The sequence below is a fragment of the Protopterus annectens genome, chromosome 10.part0, assembly GCF_019279795.1.
Source record: "Protopterus annectens isolate FY-2018-M chromosome 10.part0, PAN1.0, whole genome shotgun sequence".
In the NCBI taxonomy this organism is placed as follows: domain Eukaryota; kingdom Metazoa; phylum Chordata; order Ceratodontiformes; family Protopteridae; genus Protopterus; species Protopterus annectens.
This window is the reverse complement of record NC_056744.1, coordinates 693,428,542-693,452,991: the sequence shown is the minus strand read 5'-3', so window position 1 is coordinate 693,452,991 and position 24,450 is coordinate 693,428,542. Positions and strand designations below refer to the sequence as shown.

The 24,450-nt window shown below is 37.3% G+C and overlaps 1 protein-coding gene across 1 annotated transcript; it reads left to right on the top strand.

Moving 5' to 3' along the window:
• Positions 1-392: 392 nt before the first annotated feature.
• LOC122812801 (CARD- and ANK-domain containing inflammasome adapter protein-like) lies at positions 393-3,836 on the top strand. Its single transcript, XM_044084860.1, has one exon. It carries the CDS (start codon positions 519-521, stop codon positions 2,787-2,789), a length of 2,271 nt encoding a protein of 756 aa, XP_043940795.1. The 5' UTR covers positions 393-518; the 3' UTR covers positions 2,790-3,836.
• The last annotated feature ends 20,614 nt before the right edge of the window (positions 3,837-24,450 follow it).

Genomic DNA, 24,450 nt, shown 5'->3' with positions numbered 1-24,450 from the left:
GGTTTAAGACAGTCATGGCAACAGTAGTTAAGCCACATTCTTTTTGTCTATTTCCTTGTGCAGAAGTCCTGTCCCATTGTGATGAAAGGCAAATAAAAAGCTGAGTGTAAGGGCAATATAAGCTATCTTAAAAAAATTCGGCACTGAACAAAAGCTAGCCATGTTTTGGATTTACTCAAGTGCATATCCATAGCTATTCACAGCACTTTTCTTTCTAGACTAACAATGGAGCACAGCTATTTACCTGGTTACCAAGGACTCCAAGAGAAGATTACACTCTGCTAGCTTAGTTGGAAAATTGGGCGTGCTGAAGAAATAAAAAAAAAACTTTGATCAGTTTGATCAGTGTGTATGCAGCAATGACATCTGACTATGAAAAAATAAAATAGTCATATAGTCATAGGAAAGGATCTTAATCTGTGACTCTCAGTTTTTTTTTTTTTTTTGTTTTTTTTTTTTGGTCCACATATGAATGGAAGCTTTACGTGCTAAACTGGAATACACACTAGCATACAGTAATGCATGCCACAAGTTTGTTTACAAATCCATATGCTGTCCAGGTTCTTCAGTCCAAGAGATCAGAACTCATTGAAGGAATAAATAACACAGAGCATCTTGTGGAGTGGCTGGTTGACAATGGCATTTTCACATCAAACAAGAGGTTGTTGCTGTCTGGCTACAGAACACGGAGTGAAAAGAATGCTAGACTTTTAGACATCCTGGTTTCTCAAGGTGAGAGAACTTGTAGACTTTTCTTCTATCCTTGCTTAAAGCGTATTGAACCTGATCTATATAATGGTATTAAGAAATATGTTAGTGATGTTAGTACTGGTGATGTGCGGAGACAATTAGTAGGGTATCTGCTTGAAAAAGATAAAGATGGAACAACAAAGACTGCTCAGCAAACTCAAGGCAAGAGTGTTCCTAAAGCAGCTGTACTGCTTCAAGGGAATGCAGCCACAGAACAAAAGAAGGAAAAGGACAAAAGTAGTCCAGTAGTAAAAAAGCCAAAAGTGGACACTATTTTACCTTCTTCTGTTTTTGATGCAGCTGGCAAAGGGGACTTGTCATTGTTGGAGAAGTTATTAAAGAACAGTGACATTAACAAAGTAAATGATTTAAATGAAACACTTTTACATATTGCAGCTGCTGGGGGGCATATCCACATTGTTAAATACTTAATTAAGCAAGGTGCTAAACTTGAAGTGAGAGACAGTAAAGGAAGGTCACCACTCCACCGGGCTGCAGAGAATGGTCATGAGGAGGTAGTGAGTGTATTGCTCCAAGCTGGTTCACATATATATGCCTTTGACAAAGAGTCCAAAACCCCACTTCATGCAGCTGCTGAGAACAAGCACTTTAATATAGTCAAGATGTTATTAAATGAAGAAGCTAGGCTTTACAAACAACGGACACATTTTCTACACATGGCTGCACTCAGAGATGACAGTACTTTGGTACGGATTCTTCTAAGCAATGATGCTCCAGTGGATGCTAAAGATGAAAATAAAAATACTGCTTTGTTTCATGCTGTTTCACATGCCTTTGAAAATACTGTAAGAGTACTGTTAGAGGGCGGTGCCCTCGTTGATTCCAGTATAATCGATGCTGCTTTCAATACCAATAATCAGTCATTATTTAGCTTAATTTTGGAGTATACTAAGGGACTGTCCCCAGAAACCTTAGTATCTGCTCTTTTCAAAGCAGTGCAGCAGAACCTGTATAGGATCATTGCAGCTCTCATTGACAAGGGCACTGATGTAAATTCCAGAAATGAAATGCAGTATACAGCACTTCTCACGGCTGTGGAACTAGGCAGCAATGAATCTGCTAAGGTTCTAATTGAAAAGGGGTCTAATTTAGATGCAAGGACACCATCTCTAAGTACTGCTTTACATCTAGCAGTTCAACATGGAGACCTTTCAGTTATAAGACTGCTGTTACAAAAGGGGAAAAATCCAAACCCCTTAGGACCTGAAGACCAGACACCTCTACATATTGCAGCATTTCACAATAAACTAGAAGCAGTAGATGTTTTAATTAAAGCTGGTGCTAAGGTAAATGCACTTACAAAGGAATTAATGACACCACTGCATATTGCTTGCCAATGTGGTAATCTTGAAGTTGCTGAATATTTGATAAATAATAAAGCTTCTATCAATGCAAAAGACAAGCAGTCAAGGACACCTTTGCATCTAGCGGCTAGTATGGGACGGACACCTACAGTGGATTTGCTTCTTAAAAATAAAGCTGATGTTAACTGCGTTGATAAGGAAAAGAAAGCACCACTTCACATGGCAGCAATTGGTGGACATCTTGACACAGTTACACAGCTGCTGCTAACAAAGAAGGCCAGATTCGGAGCTAAAGACATGGATGGCTGCACGTCCTTGCATTATGCAGCCAGCCAGGGTAATGTACTGATTGTGAAAGCTCTTCTAATTGCAGGAAAGAACAAGAATGTTGATGACAAGAATGTCTGGAGGAAGACTCCATTGCACCATGCAGCAGAACGAGGCCACTATGAGGTCATAGAAGTTCTGCTAAACGCAGGCGCCACCATGAACACTTTAGACAACAGCAGAGACACTCCACTTCACTGTGCATGCAGAGGTGGTCACTTCCTTGCTGTTCAGACACTACTCAGCTGGTCTCAGGATGAAAAGACAGGTTTGCAGATGACAAATGGTTTAGCCAAAACACCCCTTCAGGTGGCAGAGGTCGGTGAAACATCTGATCACCATGAAATAGTCACCTTGCTGAAAAAGAAAATGTTACTAATTCGGTGAAAGAATGCAAAACAGAAAGCACTAGGAATAAGTGACTGCTCTACAGAGGTTCTCAGGGGTCTCTTTTCTGAAAGCAAAGATAAATACAGATGCAACAGTTGTATTATAAAGATTCACTGCACAGAAAAAACATATACTGCTCACATATAGACCATGGTTATGTGTGGATTTCAAACGTCAAACCTATAAACATAACATCTTGTCTTCCACCTATCATGTGATGTTGACCATGTCTGTAAGTTTAACAAATATATGTAATGCACTGGAGACCTTTATTTCATTGCTGTGGGGATTGTACATATTGCCAGGCTGCTAATTTATGACTTTTTTGTGTTAAAGACAGTCTTGGGTGATCTTGGGCCTTTCACTTCTCCAGTTAAACCATTTTATCTGCTAGTTTCCCTATTCATGATTTATTAAGAAGATTTAAATGCATGTTTTGAAAACATGATAGTATTTCACACTTGATAATCTCACCTTAATAGCACTGTAAACATTTGTATTCTACTGTTCTCACTGTTCCATAAATCATTTTCCAGGTTATATAACTGTGGAAAGACTCATAATTATAAGAGGAGAAAAGATCCGATGAAAATGAAAAGTGTCAGGTGTAAGGAAATGGTCATTCAAATTGACAAGCTACATGTGCACAACAAATATTTTTGAAGACTTATGTTGCTGGTTTAATCATTTTTCATCTATTTGTTGTCTCATCTTCACAGTCACCATGCTTACTACAGAAAAGATCTGTCTACTTACGTAAAGCTCGTAAGGTCCCATGTTGCATTCATTTTACCTTCTAAAACTGGCACTTCGAACATACCTCTGCTAAAATATGACAATCAGGGGAGTGGTTCTTCTGTAACTGTGTTCTATAAATGTTGGACACCAGAGAAGCAGGGGATGAGCTGTGTAGAACCCCCATGTCAAAAACTGTTTTGCAAGGTAAAAAAGTAAATTTTGGATACAGTCAATGTCAGACAGATGAAGGACATATGCAGAGAATTTCTAGCCAAATAGAACATTTAGGCATTTAAATCAGACAAAAAGTGAAAGAAAACTTAAAAAAAAAAAAAAAAACAGCACAGCAAGAGGTTCTCCAGTTTGATTCTCAGCTAGGGTTCTTTGTGTGTGGGTATGCATGTACTCCCTGCATTCCACATGGGATTTGTTTGCATGTTGTTGTTTCCTCTCACCTCACAAAGACATGAAGTAGGTCAAATGGCATTCTCCAAATTGACTATGTGTGAGTGAATGAGGGTATGCATTCTGTGACAGACCAGCCCCTGCTCAGAATGGTTTCACTGTATTGTGCCCACTGCTGCTGGGATAGGCTCCAACATCCCAATGACTCTGTAAAGGATAAAGGGGGTTATCAGAAAATGAATGGCTGGATGGATGGATGTATAGATGGAAGGATAGATGGAACAACTAACTCAGACATACAATAATCTAAACAATAACTTTGGAAAAGGGAACACCACTAATCTGATCAAGATTTAGAATAGGGGTACCAGTAGAGTGTTCTAGTGAGTAGTCATATCCAGGGGTTACCTAACCTCTAGGATTTGCAGTCAGATGAACTAGAGAGTAGACCCCCAAATATTAGAATAAAATAAACTAAAACATTGTATGGCTGATGACATGAAACAGAGGAATGTATGCTTGTGTACATGCCTGGGGGTGGTACTTACTACATGGTGTGATGTATCATATTAGAAAACAATCTACAGACATACAATACTGCTGCAGAACTATGAATATACAACAGTACAGCAGTATACATATGTGAAGCCAAAATGTTAGTACATTTGCATTACCAGACATGCCTCTCAACTGTCCAGATTTTCACAGAATGTCCATAATTTTGCTTGATATTTTTGGTCTGTTCCTCATAAAATTTGGGGTTTTATAGTAAGTCACTGAGGACTGAAGTCACTGAATAATGACATACATTTGAGTTTTAGACTTCATATCCTTCAGAAATGCTAATACAAATCCTGTTGTTTCTTCACATTTTTAAGTTTTTAAGAGTAGTATCTAAAATCTGTTCTTATTTTTGAGCCTTTGTCCCCCCTTAGGCTTTGCGCACATTTCTTGTACAAAGAGTTTAAGAGGTATGTTACCAGGTTTGGGATATATTTCTGGGACTTCAGACAGTGGCCCCTTCAAACTATTAATGGGAGCCAAGGATAATATCAGTGCCATATTTGCCCAGACATAGACTTGGATTATGAACCCAAAATGGTTTTAACAAATGTCATTTTTGGGAGAGAATGCTGATAATGCCTGATAGTCCATACAAGTCTCTCACAGACTGCAGATTATCACTACTAAAAAGTGCATGACCTTTGCAGACTTTGAATAATAATGCAAAGAGCTATAAATTATATTAAATATGTCTGTCTAGAAAAGACATTGTTAGGAATTGCACACTGCATTGTTTGCATATAGAAGTAACACTACCCCAAGGGTCCTACAACTCATAATCATAAGAATGAATCATTTGATGTATTTAAAACAGACTTGGTTCTGGCAGGTTTTGTTTTTATTGTGAAAATAATTCATGCCATGGAGCACCATTTAATATCCTGTCATAAATATATTTATTTATTTAACATTTGTTAACCAGGAAAGTCTGACTTGGAATTGAGCCAATTTTCAGCAGAGGCCTGGAGTGAAAGGCTCTAGATGCATGTCTTTGTAATGAGGAAGGAAACCAGAGCACCCAGAGGAAACCCACACAAATGCATGGAGGTCATGCAGACTCTGCACAGCAGGCACTCCAGCTGAGAATTGAACCAGAGAACCTCTTGCTGTGAGGTGACAACACTACCGCTGCACCACTGCACTGTCCAATATATGTTTGTCCAATATATCTATATTTGTGTGTGTGTCAGGAAATAGCTAAGGAAAAACTAAAATAAACAAGCCAGTTACTGTACACACCCATTATCAGTCTGGTTCTTTATTCAGGTCAAGACAATTCAAACACCAGAGACCAAAGACTATTATATAAGTTGGAATACCAAAAGGTTCAAATTCCAGTGGCAAGCTGTCTGTCTACATTTATCTGCTTAGCCATGAGTCTATCTATCTATCTATCTATCTACACACACAGACACACACACACACACACACACACACACAATCTGTACTTTAGCTATGACGAGGGTATGCACAATGGTATCGTCTCTTTGTGGGGTAGGAAAAACAGAAACTCGTTATTCATATTGCGTTTGATTCATTTTCACAGACACGAGCATTTAATTCATATATATATTTGTTTTTTACATAAAAGAATTATAAAAAAGTAGCTGAATATGATCATGAAAATTCATGAGAAGTAAGAAACTGCTATACATGTGAGCCAAGGTACGAAAAAGCACTAAGTACCTTAGCTGGAATTTGAACTTGTGAAGCTTGAAATACCTTCTGCTTATGTTACCATGTTATTGTCAAAGAAATTGAATCTTGGAATACTCAGGTGTTAGTATTACTTCTCATTTTGTGGCTTAATGGTTTATACACATTTACATTTCAAATCCTAAAACAATATTTGATTTCAGTGTAAATGTAAACCATGGCAAAAACCTTAATTGTGACTTGAATCCAGTCTACCTGATATGCAAAGGGTCTGTGTAAAATATTCAGCTGAAATGCTAATTTTGAAAGTTGCAGAATTAAAAACTGTCAGTGCATAAATGTCTGCTATCTTATCTAGGTGTACCAGTAGAGAGGTTTTAACATTGATAGTCAGATTTATAGAGTCATTACTCCATTGTGTGATTAACTTAAACATTTCATGCTTTCTCAGTGATAATAGTCATCATATTAAGTCATATGTTTTGGTTATGACATTTGATTGTATTGTCGATTACAGAAAATTATTTATGTCCTACAGATCTGTGTAAAAGGAGTCCACCTGGGAGGTTTAAGTTAAACCATTAAAGTCGTAACTTGCAAAGATCTCTTACTTGGCTCTCAGGTTTAAATATGGTCTCTCCTGCTGAGGAAACTATTGTATTTCCATCTAATTTTCAGTTTCCATTTACTTGCTGTACAGGTTAGTGCAGACCTGTTTTTATTATACCTTCTCACCTGAGAAATTCCTGCAGCACAGGTCATGATTAGGTGCTAAACTCTTTGGTCATATTATCCGAAGATTCCAATTATGCAAGTTATGCTAATTGAAGTGTTTTCAATATACAATGGAGAACAGTGCTTCTGACCTGCATTATCTCGACATCAGTCACCACTGTGGTAAAAAATACAATATAAACCTAAAAATAACACATATACAGTAGGTGATGAATTAATTAAAGGTGTATTGCAACTTTAGAATTTATAGGGACATGCAAAGGAAAATATGCATTTGTTAACAGAAGTAAATGTGACATACTATGGAATTGTTTGATCCGCCTTTGTTGTAAGTCACATCTACAGTTAACCTAGAAAGTTACCTGATTACAAAATTGAAAATAAATGTAACACAGTGCATACAACAAGTTAAAAACTTTTTTTTAAAGTGCATTCTGATTTCATGAAACAGGCATGACATGACATCTGATTAGACAAAGAAATGAAAGGCCTTTGATATGTTGTTTTTCAGTTGTAGCTCAGGCAGGATGTCATTATATGTTGGGGGGTGGCATCTCGCAGAAGCTCTTAGATGAACAAGATGTTTATTAAGTTAGCCTAGAAAGCTTGCAGTCCTTGTTTTCAAAGGTACACACAAGCTCTGATATTAATGACTCATACAAGTGTGTAGTATGCCCTAGAGAAGACATAGGGCCAGATTCAATAAAGCCTACACTAAGCGTACACAGTATGTCTTTTGGCTTTTCCTGGTTAGGGGTCGCCACAGTGGAACTCCGGCCCGCTCATGATTGGCAGTAGATTTTTATGGTGCTGAGGTACCAGCCCAACGCCCAACCTTCAAAGAAGGCACACTCATTCACGCACGCACCTACCTGCATGTCTTTAAGTGTCACTCGACCGCGGGGAGGACATACAGACTCCACACAGAAGGTGCTCCAGCTGAGAATCGAACCAGAGAACCTCTTGCTGTGAGGTGACAATGCTAACCGCTGTACCACCATATTCAAGAATATTCTTATAATATTTTTTGTGCTTTCTAATCACTCAGAAAGATTACATTAAGTGTACATGTAATCTACACTTCGTGGTAACCTTTATGAATTCCTGTCAATATTTAAAGCTGCAAGAATATCAGTAGGACAACGAAAATTAGGAGGGAGAAAGTGTGAGTTATGTATGCATTGTCTCTTCCCTCAGAAGCATGTACACTTAGTGTAGGCATTATTGAATCCCAGGGATAGTCTTAGGCAAATTTACAGCTTCTTACTTTAGCAGCATCTGCTTGCCTACTCTAAACACACAAATAGGATGGTTTATCAGAACTGTTTTCTGTATGAAACCAAAAATGTTTAAAAGCCAAGATTGTGTGGAACCTGTGAAATGCAACAAGTATGTGTTATTTACTCAAAACTTAGAGAAAGACTTTACATTTGAAGTAAATCAAGAAATGTCTAGAGATTCAGCATTGTCTGCTGAGTGACTAGATAATTCTATAGGACAAATAAGAAAGTCTTGTGGAAGTCACCTGGAAAACCTGCCCTTTGCTTTTCTCTTCATCCAGGGGATAACCATAGCAAACATAGGCAGCTATATTTTGGGCAAGAGAAAGACCTGCAAAAAAAAAGACTGCAAAAGAAAGAGTGAAAAATGCCATTTAAAAAATGGTAATTTGCTCTCTAGAGTTCAGCACATGGTAGCATAATCTATAGCTTAGTGGTTATACTATATAAAGGATTAAAACCAAAGCCATTTCATGGTCAAATGGGGCATTAGGTAGGGTAATGGATCGGAGTCACCCACATACACAGCAACCCCCTCAACTCCTTGCAGCCATTCCAGTGTCCCATTACTTGGCTGTCTCTCCCCAGTTACCATAAACACTGTTAAAATCTGTCAGTGTACACACTATTTTCTTCTTTACTTCTACAATGATTACAGATATTTGGATTTAATTTAAAACTTTTATTTCAAATTTTATAGCACAAAAACTACAGTCTTACAATGAAAACAGACAGCATTAACAGTAAACTTCTCTCCCCTTGAAACACACATTCATTGAAACAGCATTGAAACCCTCAGTCAAAGAAAATGCAGATAGCCAGTGGCAGGTTAAGTTTACCTTTGGGCTGTTTTCAAACCACCAACCCCCTTGCACACATTTTTACAACCAAGCATGCATGCATGTGTTCATTGATTCACCGTCCTGATAGTATTAAATTGTATTCCTTGTATAATACAGCACCACTTGTTAGAGTGTGTTTTAAATTTGTAGTTTTGAAAATTTTTCCAGTAAGCAATTAAACAAAATGTATAAACCAATAATGACAGAATATCCCATTTCAGAACATTTCTACCATAAATGGCCACTCAAACTTCTGTCATCACAATCCACCAACATCATCAGTCAATATGCACAATCTCTGCAGAAGTAAAATTCATCTGAATAATTTGACATTAAAGAGATCTGTAACTAATGATGAGGTTGCTGCTAGCTAACAACCTTATATTTCAGTATTTCATCTACAAATTCAGTGCCTGCTACCCTTGAAGAGTAAATTGCCTGTTACATTAAAAATAATTGGTAAGCTACTAATATGGCAGTAGGGAATGTATGGTAAACCAACAACTGGTTCATAGTTACTAGGCATCTCATCCAAAGGAGGACAAACTCAGGACTGCAGTACCCTCACCCCCCCCCCATAAAGTACAACACAGTGTTAGTAATCCACCTATATGGTGTGGGAGTAAAACCCATACCCTTCTGCATTAAATATAAGTATGCTACCTGTTGTACTACTAACACTGCTTTTAAATTCTATAGTACAAACAGTGATGGACGTTTGCTAAACAAAACAGTTGCACATTGAAAACTAACAGCATGAGGCAGTAGTAAATTTTACTTCCCCTGAATCTCACTATTCCTTGAAAATGCACTGAAACTCATATTTTTGAGTAGTCTGGTAGTTGGTATAAAGGACTCAGGCTCTAGTCTCCTGTAACTAATGTACAGGGTTTGAGCCTGAATAAATTAATTAACCTGACATCCTTAACTAGGGCATTACACACACACACACACACACACACACACACACACACACACACACACACACACACACACACACACACACACACACACACACACACACACACCTTACCGACATGTTCATGTTTTATTCCACAGACAGCAGGAACATTCCTTACTGATACATTCATGTTTTATTCTACAGACAGAAGAAGCAGGCAGCAGGAGCAATTCAACTCATGATTATGGAAAAGAAGAAACAAGCAACAGCAGGTGTATGCATAGAAATACGCAGGGATGTAAATCTGCATTGGATGCAGAAGGTGGTATTAAAAAAACATGTATTTTTTTTATTTTTTATTAAAAAGTAAATATTGCGGCACCCCCCCCCAGCCAGTAGGCTCTTCCCAGTAAGAGGGGCCCCTCCCAGCCCATGGGCCCTAGGTGACTGCCTAGATCAACTAATGCTGGTTCTGGCTCGGCTCAGCAGGCTTGGAGGAGATACAGCAAATGATGACCCATTTCAACTAAGGAGCAAGAGCTACTTAAGTGAACAGAGAGATTATAAGGGCTTTGGTGAACTTGTACAGTCCACAATCTAGAACTGGGGAAATACATGAAGTTCTGATTCTGGTGGATACCAAGATATGTATAGTGCTGACTATGTTTGTCATCAAGACATATCAGAAACAGATCTTACAGGCTTCTCCCTGAAAGATAATACAACAAATTCCTTGCCTATATGGATGAGCATATCTATTTCCCAGTGTCAATAAAGGAACAGCCAGTGCCATGCATGCCTTCTGCGGAATAGCTTGCTGGGATCATGGGGGAGAGGTATCACATTAGGAATAGTTATCATTCCGTCAACTACCAGGTAGCATATCATGCACTTGGCTTTATCACCAACATATCTGCCAAGCAACCTAGCAGCGTCCTTGATTCCCACGTATGGCACACAAGTTCACTTTACTGCCACTTTTTGCATGGTTAGATACCTTGTGGACACCTAGGAGGTAAATACAAAGTAATTAGTTTCTCTTACCAATTAATTTGAATGTTAATCAAGGTTTCATTTAGTAACTACCCCATCTTTGTGTGTCCCCACGTCATGTTTTCCAGGTGATGCAGGCTACCCACTTGAACCTTGGCTAATGACACAGGTCCATAACCCACAAACATTTGTAGATAAGTCCTTTAACAAACCCTATCCCAGACAAAGAAAGTCATTGCCTGAGATTTTAGTCTGCAGAAATCCTGTTTTCACTGCCTGGACAAGTTGGATGGCCCTTCAATATGACCATGCTATTGTAGCAATCAACTTGTTGCAGTAAAAAGCTAAAATCTTTTTTTCCTTCTTGAACGGCAGAGGTGGGGGGTGGGGGCATGACTCTGATGGTAGGACAGTAGTAAAAATTAGCTTGCTGCAGTAAAAAACTAAAGCCCTATTTTTTTGTTTGTTTATTTATTTTTTTTTTGTTCTTGAATGGAAGAGCTAGAGGTGATTGGATCTGACTGATTTGACTGTAATAAGGGGATTGGGGAGAGGTGGGAATATGGATCTGTCTAGAGGATGGGATCTCACTGTAGTAAGCAGACTGAGTATAGGTGAGGGTTGTGGATCTGTCTATAGTTACTCCATTACTACAAGTGTAGCAACTGGCTTTCTACAGTTTTTTTTATTTTGAATGGAAGAGCTGGGGTGGGTGTAGATTTCACTGTATTAATCCGATCGCTACAAGTGTAATGACCAGATTGCTACAATAAAGTGTTTTTTGCTGAGGGACTGGGGAGTTACATTGGGGACCAGCACTGGGCACTAGATGAGACAGCTATGGCTCTGGGTTGAGGTATGCATTACGGTCACTAGCATTGTGATTAGATGTCAAATTTTAATTCTGTCACACAAGTGTTGTGGATGGTCCCATAGATCATGAGAAACAGCTTACATGCATATTTGAATCTGAGTTGCTATGATGATGAGATCTACAGGATGCAGGGAGAGTTCTTAGAATTGACTGAATGGTGCTGCATGACCTAGATCTCAACTCAGATGTCCTATTATATGATATGGAAGTTTGGCGATGCTTAGCTGCCTTATTCTTTGGTAAACCCACATCTATGCCTGCAGTAATTTCTTGAGGTGCACATGGTGCCCAATCCACCTCACATGTGGACCGGCCCTTGACCACCTCCAGTACTGTTAGCATTGAGTGTCTGGTATGCCCTTACTAGTATGTGGATGGAGACTGATGTAGAAGCCATCTGTGTAACCATGCTCCATATGAGGATCATCATGGTATTGTTTGTGGCCTCCACAATTCCTATGTACTGGTGAATTATCTCATGTATACCCTGAAGCACTCTAACCATCTCTATTTGACTCTCAGTGACAGTAGCCTAGGCCTGAACTATTTCATGACTCCCCTGCTGCTGCTTCTGTGTGGACAAGGCTTTGCATGTCTCTAGAGCTAGTTGTGACTGATGTCTTCACCTGGCAGCCCTGTGCGCAGGATGCAATGCAGGCTGCACTGCAGGTAATGGAACCTCAGAGATTTTGTCTTACTCCAGTGGTTCAGCTTGTCTATAAGAAAAAAAGTGTTGTGCTATGAAGTGATGTCCCCATTTTGGTAATGACATTTCTTCATGATACATTTTGTGTGAGTGTGTGTCACTTATTATAGACTCAAAAGGGTGTAAACAATTATCATATAAACTAAAAACACTTAAAAACATAACGCTGTTAAGTTATTTGACGTTAAAGACAATTCATTAAACAGTGAAGAGAATGATGCGTGCAGTGACCGGGATGGTACCGGTTCACTTAAAGGTTGGATTTTCAAGTTGGAAAAGGTTTTATTTAAAATTAAAAGTTTGCAATTAGAAAATAATTACTTAAATAAGTGTTTAGATGTGAAAATTGTTCTTCAAGGACTGAGGATTTTTACATTTTCGTTTGGTTTGCAATATGATGACAGTATGTATGATGAGTTTACCAGTATGTTTGATGAAGACGGCTTTGAACTTATGAGGAAAATTATTAAGTTCAATGAAAAACATGTAACTAAACTTTTATATGAAGCTGAAAAGTTGAATAATGACATTTTAAATGATTTGATTTTTGAACAGTGGAAAGTATTTTATAATAGAAGAGTTTCCCTAGTGGAAAAGAAATGTATGAATATTTTTAAGAAGAAAATTGATAGGGACATAGGACAGCATAAGAATAGGGAAGCTTATCCTATTAAGACAAATGAGTATGTAGTAAGTAATAAAGGGAACATGGAAAATAGGAGATTTAACATTAAAACGTTAGACAGTATAGTAAGGGGAGCAACTATAAGGCACAGGGTTTTTACAAGCCCCATTATTACAGGATGAGAGTAACTCAGAACCTACAGTACGTGGATTCAGGTCAGGAGAATTCCCAGAGAAGAATGAAAAATTGGGGAGCCCAAAGGGAGACAAGGAAGTTTTAAACACTACACTTGATAGTATAGTGAGTTCCTACAATGGGTTCCACATATATAATTATACCAATCGGACTATTGCTAAAGATTATTTCTCTGTATTTCGGAAAGGTTTTAAGTTTGTGACTGCAAAAAACTTCGATATAGTGGATTCCCTATTAGAAACCAAATTATATACAAAGAAATTGAACCTGGAGATGTATTTTAAGGAAGGAATTTCAAGCGGTGCCCATAACTCCACATCTAGTGGAAGGACACTGGCTAGGAAGAGCACATTTAACCCCCCACTCTATCCTATTTTACATGACTTTGATAAAGCCATTGAAGACGATTTATATAAATGATATGTCCATCCTACCAAAAAGAAATATTCTCATTCCAATTTAAGTAAAGAAGAGAGAATTCTATTTAATGATTTGATGAATGATGACTCTATCCGGATTATGAAACCAGATAAAGGTGGAGGAATTGTGTTGTTTGAAACTTCATCATATTTAGAGGTTATGTATATTGTACATGATTGTGGGACTATTCAGAGGTGTCTATTAATGAAGTGAATATTGCTTACTGTAGGAGAGATTTATTCATTGAAGAATTTTTCCTTGCTGAGAGGATATCTGAAGACATTTATATGTTTATAAAGGCGGAGAACCCTATTATTCCCACTGTTTTTGGTATTCCTAAGACCCACAGAAATGCAACCAAACCCTCTTTTAGGCCTAGTGTGGCAGCCAGAGGCTCCAAGACTCACCCCCTAGGGGTTGCCATTGATACATGGCTTAAACCTATATATCGTAACACACCCAATTTGATTATTGATTCTTGGGATTTTCTTGGTAGATTAAAAAGAGAATTATGGACTGGTCAATTGATATTCTTGACTATCGATGTTCAGATTTATTTACTGTTCTTCCTAAAGAAGAAGGACTTGAGTCATTCTATAATAGTATTACCAGGTATACATCTCTTTTGAATTAGAGTGTTAACCTCATGGTTGAATTTATGTTTATAGTTTTAGACTATAATAACATATACTTCGAAGAAGAGATTTTCAAACAAAAAAAGGGGGTAGCAATGGGGACCTCGTGTGCTCCTGTATATGCCAATTTGGAATTGGTGGATTGGGAAATTAACGCTGTTTTCAATTCTGAATTTTTTGGTAACATAAAATTATACGTTAAGATTTTTGGATGACATTTTTATTTTATGGAGTGGTATGGAGGAGAAAATAGGAAAATGTCTTTATTATTTGAAAAGACCTTTAGTTTTTTAAAATTTACTTATAATTTTAACAAGCAAGAGACCAACTATTTGGATACTCTTATAACACATACAAATGATGGGCTTAGATCTACAATCAATTGGAAACCCATGTTTAGTAATTCTTGTTTGGATTATGCCAGCTGCCACCCCTTGAGTCAAAAGAAGAGTATTGTAAAGGGTCAGTGCATTCGAGTAGCCAGAATGACATCTATATAAGAAAATATGATTAAGCAATCGGATATTGTAGAAGAGATTTTCATAAAAAGGGGGTACCCTGGCTATATGGTAAGAGAGATTAGGAATTATGTTCAGTCCCAATGGGATATACAATACAAAACCCTTTTAAGTATTGGCTTAGATTTTGAAAACCAGAACACAAGTGGGAAAAATTATGAAAAGGCTTTGGTTTTACAGCGCTGTCCTGAACAGAAGAAATTATGAATATTATTAAAAAGAATGGGAATATTTTAAGGGCCAGTCCAGAGATTTTTCAAGTATTATGGCCTGACCCCACACTTAGTTTCAAAATGGAATGTAATCTTAAAGAATGGTTCGAAAATAGGGTTATAAGAAAACACCCAGAAGTGGGAAAGTTAAATGTGGACGGTGCACCAATGTTCTTATATTATGGAAAAAAAGAACCTGGTGCTAGAAAATTATTTGGGCTCATCCCTACAAGTTTGGGGTTTCAATTGTCAATCCAAATATGAGTTTAGTTAGCAAAGTGTTTCAGCTGCCCTGGTTTTTACATAGGTAAAACTGAAAGATGTTTCAGGAGATGTATTTACGAACATAATCATGATATAATGAAAAAGAATGATAAGAATGCTTTATATAAGCATTCAATAGGGTGTGTAAACTTTAAGAAATTTGAATTTCCAATTTTGGAACAATTAAAACACAGTCCTCGAGGGGGAAACTTGAATGTTAGATTGGAGGTCCAAGAGGTGAGGTGGCAGACAAGGTTACATGCTTTTCAGAAGCCATGATTAAATGAACAATGTTCCATTCAACCCTTACTGGAATTGAAAACACTACGGCTTTTAGATGTTTTTTAGTAAACCGGTTTATTACTTGTTTTTAGAACAGTATATTTTATGTAATCAAAAAGGTTTTACTATTTAAGTGTTTTATCTAAGTGTTCATCTGTGAACATTTTAAAGTTCTTATTGGAATTTTTTTGTATTTTGGTTCTTGTTTGGTAAAATTTTTAGTTTTCTTTTTAATTGTTAAGTTGTTTAGTTCCACTTTAACTGATGACTACTTATTCAATTGTTGCTGTGTTGGACTATTTAAGCATACTGGGAGTATGATATAAGTTATTCTGAGGAAGTCCTGTTTTTAAGGCGGAAAGCACTTAATCTGTGTTGTTAATAAAGTGTTTTATTTATTTACCATGGTGTTCGGTCTGGATGGTCTCAATTGGCTGAAAGTGTTACATTTTTAAATGTTTTCACTTATTATAGAGTTATCAAACTGTTTGGGGGCAGGGACTTTGTCAGTACATTTTGCAACCGTGTGATACCATCTTGAGGCTTTGTCATGAGTAAAAGAGTAATGACACCATCACTGACAGTCATCCTGCTGTCAACATCAGCCTGCTGTGGTGCACCACTGCATGTCATTGGTTCAGGTGCTGCACATTGTAATTAATGAAGGTCAGGAATACTGTGTGATATCTGTTCCTGCAGCACTTCTGATGATAATGATTTATTACCTGATAGAGAAACATTTTAAATGGATATGCAGATATTCAGTACATTAAGAAATACATGGCATAATAAGATGTAGTATGTGACAACACTGACCTTCTGTGCCACCTGTGTGCCTGGTTTGATGAAGGCATACCAAACTGCTGGTATTCAATGCCACCTTGAATTAATCCAGTGCCATCATCCTCTTCATCATAGTCACCCCCTTGTAGTGACAGCAGGCATACCTCTTCAGGTATTAAACTTTTCACAGTGGAAGGCCCACCACCTGAGGTACTACGTGCATTTGCTTTCTGCCTTGCCTTACTTTTCATATTGGACCACATATCATTAGTTCTCCTTCTGTATTGTGCCAAGATATGATTCATTCCCCTATTGCATTTATATCAGCCAATATTTGATTCTACACCCTAGCTCACTCTGCCTGTCTTGAATTGCCTTTTCGAAAAAGACATTTTATATATGTCTTGAATGAATCCAATATGATGATTTGGATGGAGCAGTGGTAGCTTTGTTGCCTCACAGCAAGAGGTTCTCCGGTTCATTTCTTGGCTGAAGTGCCTTATATGTGGAGTCTGCATGTCCTCCCTGTGGTTGTGTGGGTTTCCTCTGAGTGCTCCTGTGTCCCCCCATGTTACAAAGACATGCGTCTGGAGCATTTCTCCCCGGGCCTCTGCTGAAAGTTGGCTTTGTTCCAAGTCAGACTTTCCCAGTTAATAAATGTTAAATAAATAAATGTTAAATAAATAAAATATGTTTTTTCTGATTAGCGAGGTTCTCTCTCTCTCTCCCGTGCCCTGATCCCTGATGCTATAACATGTTTTCTCTGAAGGCTGTAGGATTTGGCAGGGAGCAAAAAGTGCTCTAAAAAACACCAGATTTAGCAACTACTACTGTAAACCAGCCCTAGATGAACTAAAGTAGAATGATAAATGCTTTTTAAGAAAAACTACTGCAAACTCTTAGGCAGCTGATATTTGTCACCTTCATAAACAAGATGTTATTTTCCATTGCCATTCATATGTTCATAGGTATATACTTGGCTAATGAACACAAGGGCCCTTAAAAGCATAGCCATGCAACACAAATGTGACCCACAAACCTGATTTATATTTGATTTATAGTGGGTGATTTACTGACTGCCTCTGTCTGTCAGAGACACAGGAGCCAGACCAGTGGGGAATTTCTGATTACCCATCCATTGGTCCACGTTGCACCTTAAATAGGGATAGGAAGGAACTCTGCTTCACATGGTGAGGAGCCTGTTGTAGAGAATGGGAATTATCTGAGAAACATATCTGTCTCTCCAGCATGTCCTATTTATGTTGCAAGCAGATTGTAGGTCTTTTAATCTAGTAGTTTTGATGCCATATGTTTTGCAGATGTGCAAAAGATTCATCAAAATGGGGTCCAGGGATGGCTTGTATGCCTGGCAAAGATCACCTCAGATGTCTTTATGATACTGAGTAAAGAGACAGAGCTTTGAGCTGATCAGCAAAGGACAGTGTTTACTCCCTGCATTATTTTTGTAAGGAACCTTTGTGGATGTTCCAGTTGCTGCATGTATCTGGTCAGGTACATACTGAAAGGGGCAGTTTACTCTATGATGGACCTGATCATGGCTAAGTACAGTGGTATGATGACTTCTCTGGACCCAGATGCCATGCCTTTGCTTATAAGTTGAGCAATATAGAAGGATTTTGTACTGCCTTGGACACATGTTTGTCAAAGGCTAGGTTACTATCTATATGAGTTCCCAGATCCCTGACTAGTGAATCATCTTTTAAAGATGTTTTATTGATGATGCAGTTACTCAGAGTGGCAGACTTCCCAAAAGGTACTATAATGCATTTCTTGGTATTGAGTTTTAAGCCATGGCTTTGGCACCAAGGGTTTGTCTGTATTAAACCTTCCTGAAGGGTCTTGTCATCTTGTGGGGATATTAAATGACTGCTCCCAGTTTGCAGTCATCTGTGAACTTGGTTAGCCAGAGGTCTTTGACTTTGGCTTTGACATCCAAGAGTAGATGCCAAAGAGGAGTGGGCCTAGCACAGAGCCCTGGAGGACTGCACTGGTGACCAGCCTCTTTGTGGAGGTGGCCTCACTGATTCTAACCTTCTGAGTCCTATCAGTGAGCTAGCTAGCTATACATCATGTTATAAAAGTGTTTATACCTAGTTCTGTAAATTTATTGACAATGTCGAGTTGCGGTATTATATCAAATGCTATAGCCAGAGCTAGGTAGGCAATGTACACAGTCTTCCCCTCATCCATTGCCTTAATGATTTTTTTTCAAAGAGGTGCACCAGGTTCAGTAAACACAGCCTTCCTTTGACAAAGCCAAACTGAGATGCATCCAGCATCTGGAGGTCTCCTATGTATTTGTTGATAATTTCCATGACAATTCTTTCCATGGCTTTGCAGATAAGACTAGTTAGACTAATGGGTCTGTAAGTTCCAGGATCTGTTAAAGGTCCTGTATAATGAAGGGAACTGACCATAATAGTCCTCCATTCAGGTGGCACAAAACCTGTTTTAAGATTATAGTTAAATAACAACTCACTCTAGGACCCTTGATAAGTCATATTTTAGACTATTCAGGAGGCATCCTGTGATGTTATCAGGGACCATTGAGACTGTGTTCTTGGCTTTAATGAATACAGTCAGTACATGCTCCCTAGTTATAGTTGGTGGGGTTATGTTTGAGGATATTATTCGGGAGATGGCTAAGGGTGAGAGGGTGGTAAAGGTGGAATGAATATGTCTGCTAACAGGTTTGCTATATCACCAGGCACGGGGAATGTGGCACCATTAACCACCAGTGCTGTCCTTCAGGTTTCTGACATAGCTGTAGAAGGCCTTATGGTTATCTTTCACCTGAAAAGATAGCCTAACCTCAAAGTTGGCTTTGCTTGACCTAATTAGCCCTCTTAGTTGCCTATTTACTTTGATGAGAGCATTTGTATCACTGTGGGGATTACCCTTCCTGATTTTTGACATAATTTTTTTCCATTGGGTGTAAAGTGACTTTTTTAAACTATTTTTGGCCTGGCAGAAAAGAAAAAATGTGTGACCGCAGTACAGACTGTACATGTGTGTGTGGGTGGTGAGGAGAGGGGTAAAGTACCTGTCCTATTTGACTTTTGATGGTTCACATCATGAAGTGCAGTGAATGTATATGCAGCATGGTAATGTGCATCGACATTTTCAGGTCCCAGAAGCTGTAATAAATAAATAAATTAATTTGTAAGCACATTATATGAAGAAGTGACCTGTATCCAGTAATATCACTATGTGTCATAGTTAACACTTTCAAAAACAGAGCTGCACTTTACTAATACTTCTGAAGCTATTCCTGAAAATTTTTCAGTAAACCGCAATATAATGAAGCTATTGCTTCTGTTCAGTTTTTAACTTGCCCCTATTTTAATCTATTGGTTTTATTTATAGCTTTCCAACAATCTTCTCAGGAATGCGATAGCCGGCTGTGCACAAAATGTCACAGTAAGAAAGTTTCGACGAGTTTTATTCAAGTTACGAAGTTTTTGTGTAAATGAGGCTTGTCGACACACAGCCCAATGATACACGTGTAGCAAACATCAAAGGTTACTTCGTACCACCGTGAGTGAGCTGCAACAATCTCATGCCCATGCATTTGCACTGCCTATGAGCTTCCTTTGCACTGCTAAGTGGGTACTAGTACAGTCTATTAGCTGTCTAAGCTGTTATATTTACATTGCAGTGGGCATGGTCCACACCCTAGAAGTCTCACTTTCATACAGCAGGCTTTGATCTGTATTATACTACAAAGTGAAGATGACCACATCTGTGAAAGTTCAGGCCAGGGACCTAAGCTGGGGTGAGAACCAAAGTAAGACCTTACTGTATCTGTATTGCAGTACTTTCCAGGACAGACTTGAAAATGATGGTTTTGGCAGTCTGTTTACAAAAAATTATATCTGGGCTGATCTTGAGAATGAATTATCTCAACATATCGTCATCCCAAGAACAGTAAAGCAATGTTCTCAAAGACATGATGACTTGCAGTGATGAGGACAGGAACCCAGAGTTCTTCATTATTAATGCAATATTAATATGTATACAAATCTCCTTTGTGTAGCTAGACACTGTGAAGGTCATGGCAAACTCACATTTTCTGAAATTTATTTAGCATTCATGTATTCTGTAATTCTTGTCAACAATTATAATGCAATATATATAGCCCAGAATTTTTACATAAAAAAGTTGAGAGGTATGGGTAAACTGCTACTGCAATGACATCTTTTGAATTTTGCACATTTTTTTCAAGTAAGGAGTCAACAGTGTATGTAACTAAGGACAAATGTCTGTACAGCATTAACACTGAGCATTCCAATAATTTCATTATCTACAACTAAACACTATTTTATATTCCTCAGTACTAATATAAAAATATGTAGTTGTTGATAATATATTGGGAATTTCCCAACACTTCAAAACTCCTGTAGTAGATAGTAACAAAAGCATATATTTTCTGGTCTATTTCACATCGTCAAACTTTTATTTTATCGAATAAGTAATCAGCAAACCCTAATTGTCAAACTCCCTATTCAGCGAATGACCTAAACATCGAATTGGAATTCATCAAAATATTTTATATAGTAGTATAGTATAATGTGATAGGGGAGAGCCACGGTGGTATTTATGCTACTAGGGGAAATTTGGCTAAGGCATTTTTTTCTACTGGCATGGTGAAACTTTTTTTTACGTGTTTGAAGGGGTGCTGTACCCCTGCACCCCTCCGTGGAGGCTGTCCCCACACCCCCTGCAAATTAAATATACCAACTCCAATATCACACTACAGTTAGGTAAGGGGGAAATCATGGCACGTTGGCATTAGATCACACAACATTTTTTTCATGATGGCTAAGTGAAACAATTTGATGAATTTCAATTCAATGTTTAGGTTGTTCACTAAATAGGGAGTGCGACAATTAGGGTTTGATGATTAGTTATTCAATAAAATAAAAGTTCAACAATGTGATATAGACCATATATTTTATATATGTATGTGTATATATATATATATATATATATATATATATATATATATATATATATATATATATATATATGTATGGGTCTAGGACTATTCACTGAAAGCACATTTCACTAAAACACATTTGACTGTGCACAATTCACTAAAAGCTCAAGTTAGTATATGTAGTAAGGGGGGTGTGGGGGCACCGCCACCCACATTGGGGGGGGTGGGGTCATAGCCCCCCACCTATTTTAAATATTTTGAACTATATACATGGATACTCGCAATTCCAATAAATTACTCTTTTCTGAACATAATATATATCCAAAATATGTGGGGGGGCCACACCCCCCCACACACACACCCCTTACTATGTATGCTAACTCCAGGGTCGCACAACAGTGTGGAAAAGGCCATGTATAACTTTCAGTGAAATGTGTTTCATTGAATTGAGTTTTCAGTGAATTGAGCTTTCAGTTATTTGTGCAGTCATTTGACTTTCAGTGAAATGTGCTTTTTCAGTGAAATGTGTGTCCTAGACCCATATATATATATATATATATATATATATATATATATATATATATAGCATCTATTTTATAAATATATATATATATATATATATATATATATATATGTATGTATATATTTCATATAATCATATAATCAACATTTCAGAGCATCGAACATGATATGCTTGAGACCATATAACTGATGTTCTGAAACATCAAAAATGAAAGAAATAACTAACAATGTCCCCTCCCGCACCCCCACAACCCCAGTTAAACATATATACCAACTCTGAGATTGCAAAACAGTGGGGAAAAGAGCAAATTCCCTGATCCTCAATGTACTGTGTTCTCTGTAAAAGGTAGTCATCCTGTACTGTCCCACATTTGACGTTTCTGAACATCGAATATATGAGCTCAATCATATGATGTTCACCATTCTGAAATATTGATCAAATAAAATAGACCTATATATATATAAATATATATATATATATATATATATATATATATATATATATATATATATAAATTAGTATAGTATGGTATGGTATTATGTGACGGGGAGACCCACGGTGGTATTTATACTACTAGGGGAAATTTGGCTAGGGCATTTTTTTTCTACTGGTATGGTGAAGCAAGAAGAAGATGGTTTATCAATAGATGACTTGAAAAAAACTGATGAATGAAGAAAAATATAAAGGAGAAAATACAATTTCATGGAGTCAAATGCTAGAAAAATTAGAGAATGATGGTTTAGTCAATATGAAACATGCAATAGAATAAGCGCTGTCAGAGCCTAAAAGAATGCTGAACTTAGATGAACTGTTTTGGTGGGCAGGAGAAGGAAGTACAAATGGTTTGCCACAACCCAAAGAAAAGGCAGATGTAAGTTCTTGTGCTTCTGTGTTGAAAAATAATTTGAAAAGACGTGGCTGTAAAAACATTCATTTTTGCATATTGTTAGGATTTCTTCTAAACCAGAATCTGTTTTTGATAGATATGAACTATGGGGCACTGTAATACTGCAACTTAGTATTTCTGTAATAGATGTTAGGGCATTCATACATATTGGAAAGTACAACTTCTGAGATATGACGTTTGAAAATGTTTCACCTGTGGCCTGTTTTCTGTAATGATGTGATTTGAAACAACTGTATGTCCCATGATCCAATTACAGCTTCCTTCTAAAGTCAGTTTCATAATGCTGATGTGGACAATGAAACTTTGAAAGTGTTTTTAATTACTTTTTGCCAAAATGTATTTAAAAATGAAGAAAGTGTGTGATGAAAGGAATGTATGTAATGGGGCATGTGAAATCTGGGTAGCTCTTATGTTACAAAAGGAAACACTGTGCATATACCAAATGTTGTAAAGATATATTGATATAGGGCATATTTATACTACAGAAATAAGCCCAAAATATGTTTAATTTGTGGCTGTAGTTCACACTTAATTCAAACATGTGAAGAGAAAATGCTTCCAATGTGGAGAGATAGGGTATGTGAAGGCAAACTGAAAGATTCTGTAAAAAACGTAAAAGTGCTACATATTTTGGTTTGATTGTCCCATTATAAAGGAAATCAAAGAAAAAAGAATTGGGAAATATTTCTACTGTAGATTTACAAGATGTTACTTTGGAAAATGTGGGTGAGTTAAATGGTGTGGGGGGGTCATACACTGTACTACTTATTCAGTGGAGGAAGTAGGTGGCATTGAAGGAGAGATGAGTGACAGTATAGACACTGATATCAGTGAAGACAATGAAGAAAAACATAGCACTGTAGGTAAATGGGTTAGTGAAAGAAAATTAAGACAACATAAAAACACTTTAAGAAAAAGGAAAAAGATCATTTGTTGCTCTCCAGTTTGATTATGAATGGTATGATGAATGTAGGCATTCACTTTCTGACCTTTTATGATGATTTAAAAGCTGATATTTGTTTACTAGATTTTAGGAAATTGTATCACAATAGATGCAAGCACAAGTATTTTGGGGGGAAACAAATACCGTGGAATGTTAGGGCAAATCATGCTCAGGAAGAGTTGTTTATTACAAAAACAGTTAAAAGTATTGGATGTCGAATAGGAATTTCAGGGAAATTAATGATATTTGATATTGGAACTGGACTAGGTGTCTTGTGGCTGTTAGTAATATATGCTTCCACAATTAGTATAAAAAGAGACATTTTATTCACCATGGTAAAAATATGGTTATGGTAAATATAATAATAACAATGTTGGGGATTGGAATTTTCATCTGAGAAATTTTAAAAGTAAAGTTCCACATGAAAATAAAATAATTGAAGAAGTATTAGTATTAATTATAGACATTTATGTTTAGGAAGAAAAAGAGAACATTTGGCTACAGAGATAGATTATTTTGCTTATTTATTTGATTGTGTGGTAATAACATCTAGATCTTTGGAACATTCAATTACAGACCATAAGGCCATATTACTTGAAGTTCAGGAAAATTGCACTGTTATAAAAGAAGGAATTAGTGTAAAAAAATTAAATAGCTGGGTGGTCGATACTAATGAATGGAAATGAGAGCTAGGGAA

Excerpts from the sequence above, each read along its gene's own strand:
- LOC122812801 (XM_044084860.1), top strand. The coding sequence starts at position 519 with ATGCATGCCACAAGTTTGTTTACAAATCCATATGCTGTCCAGGTTCTT.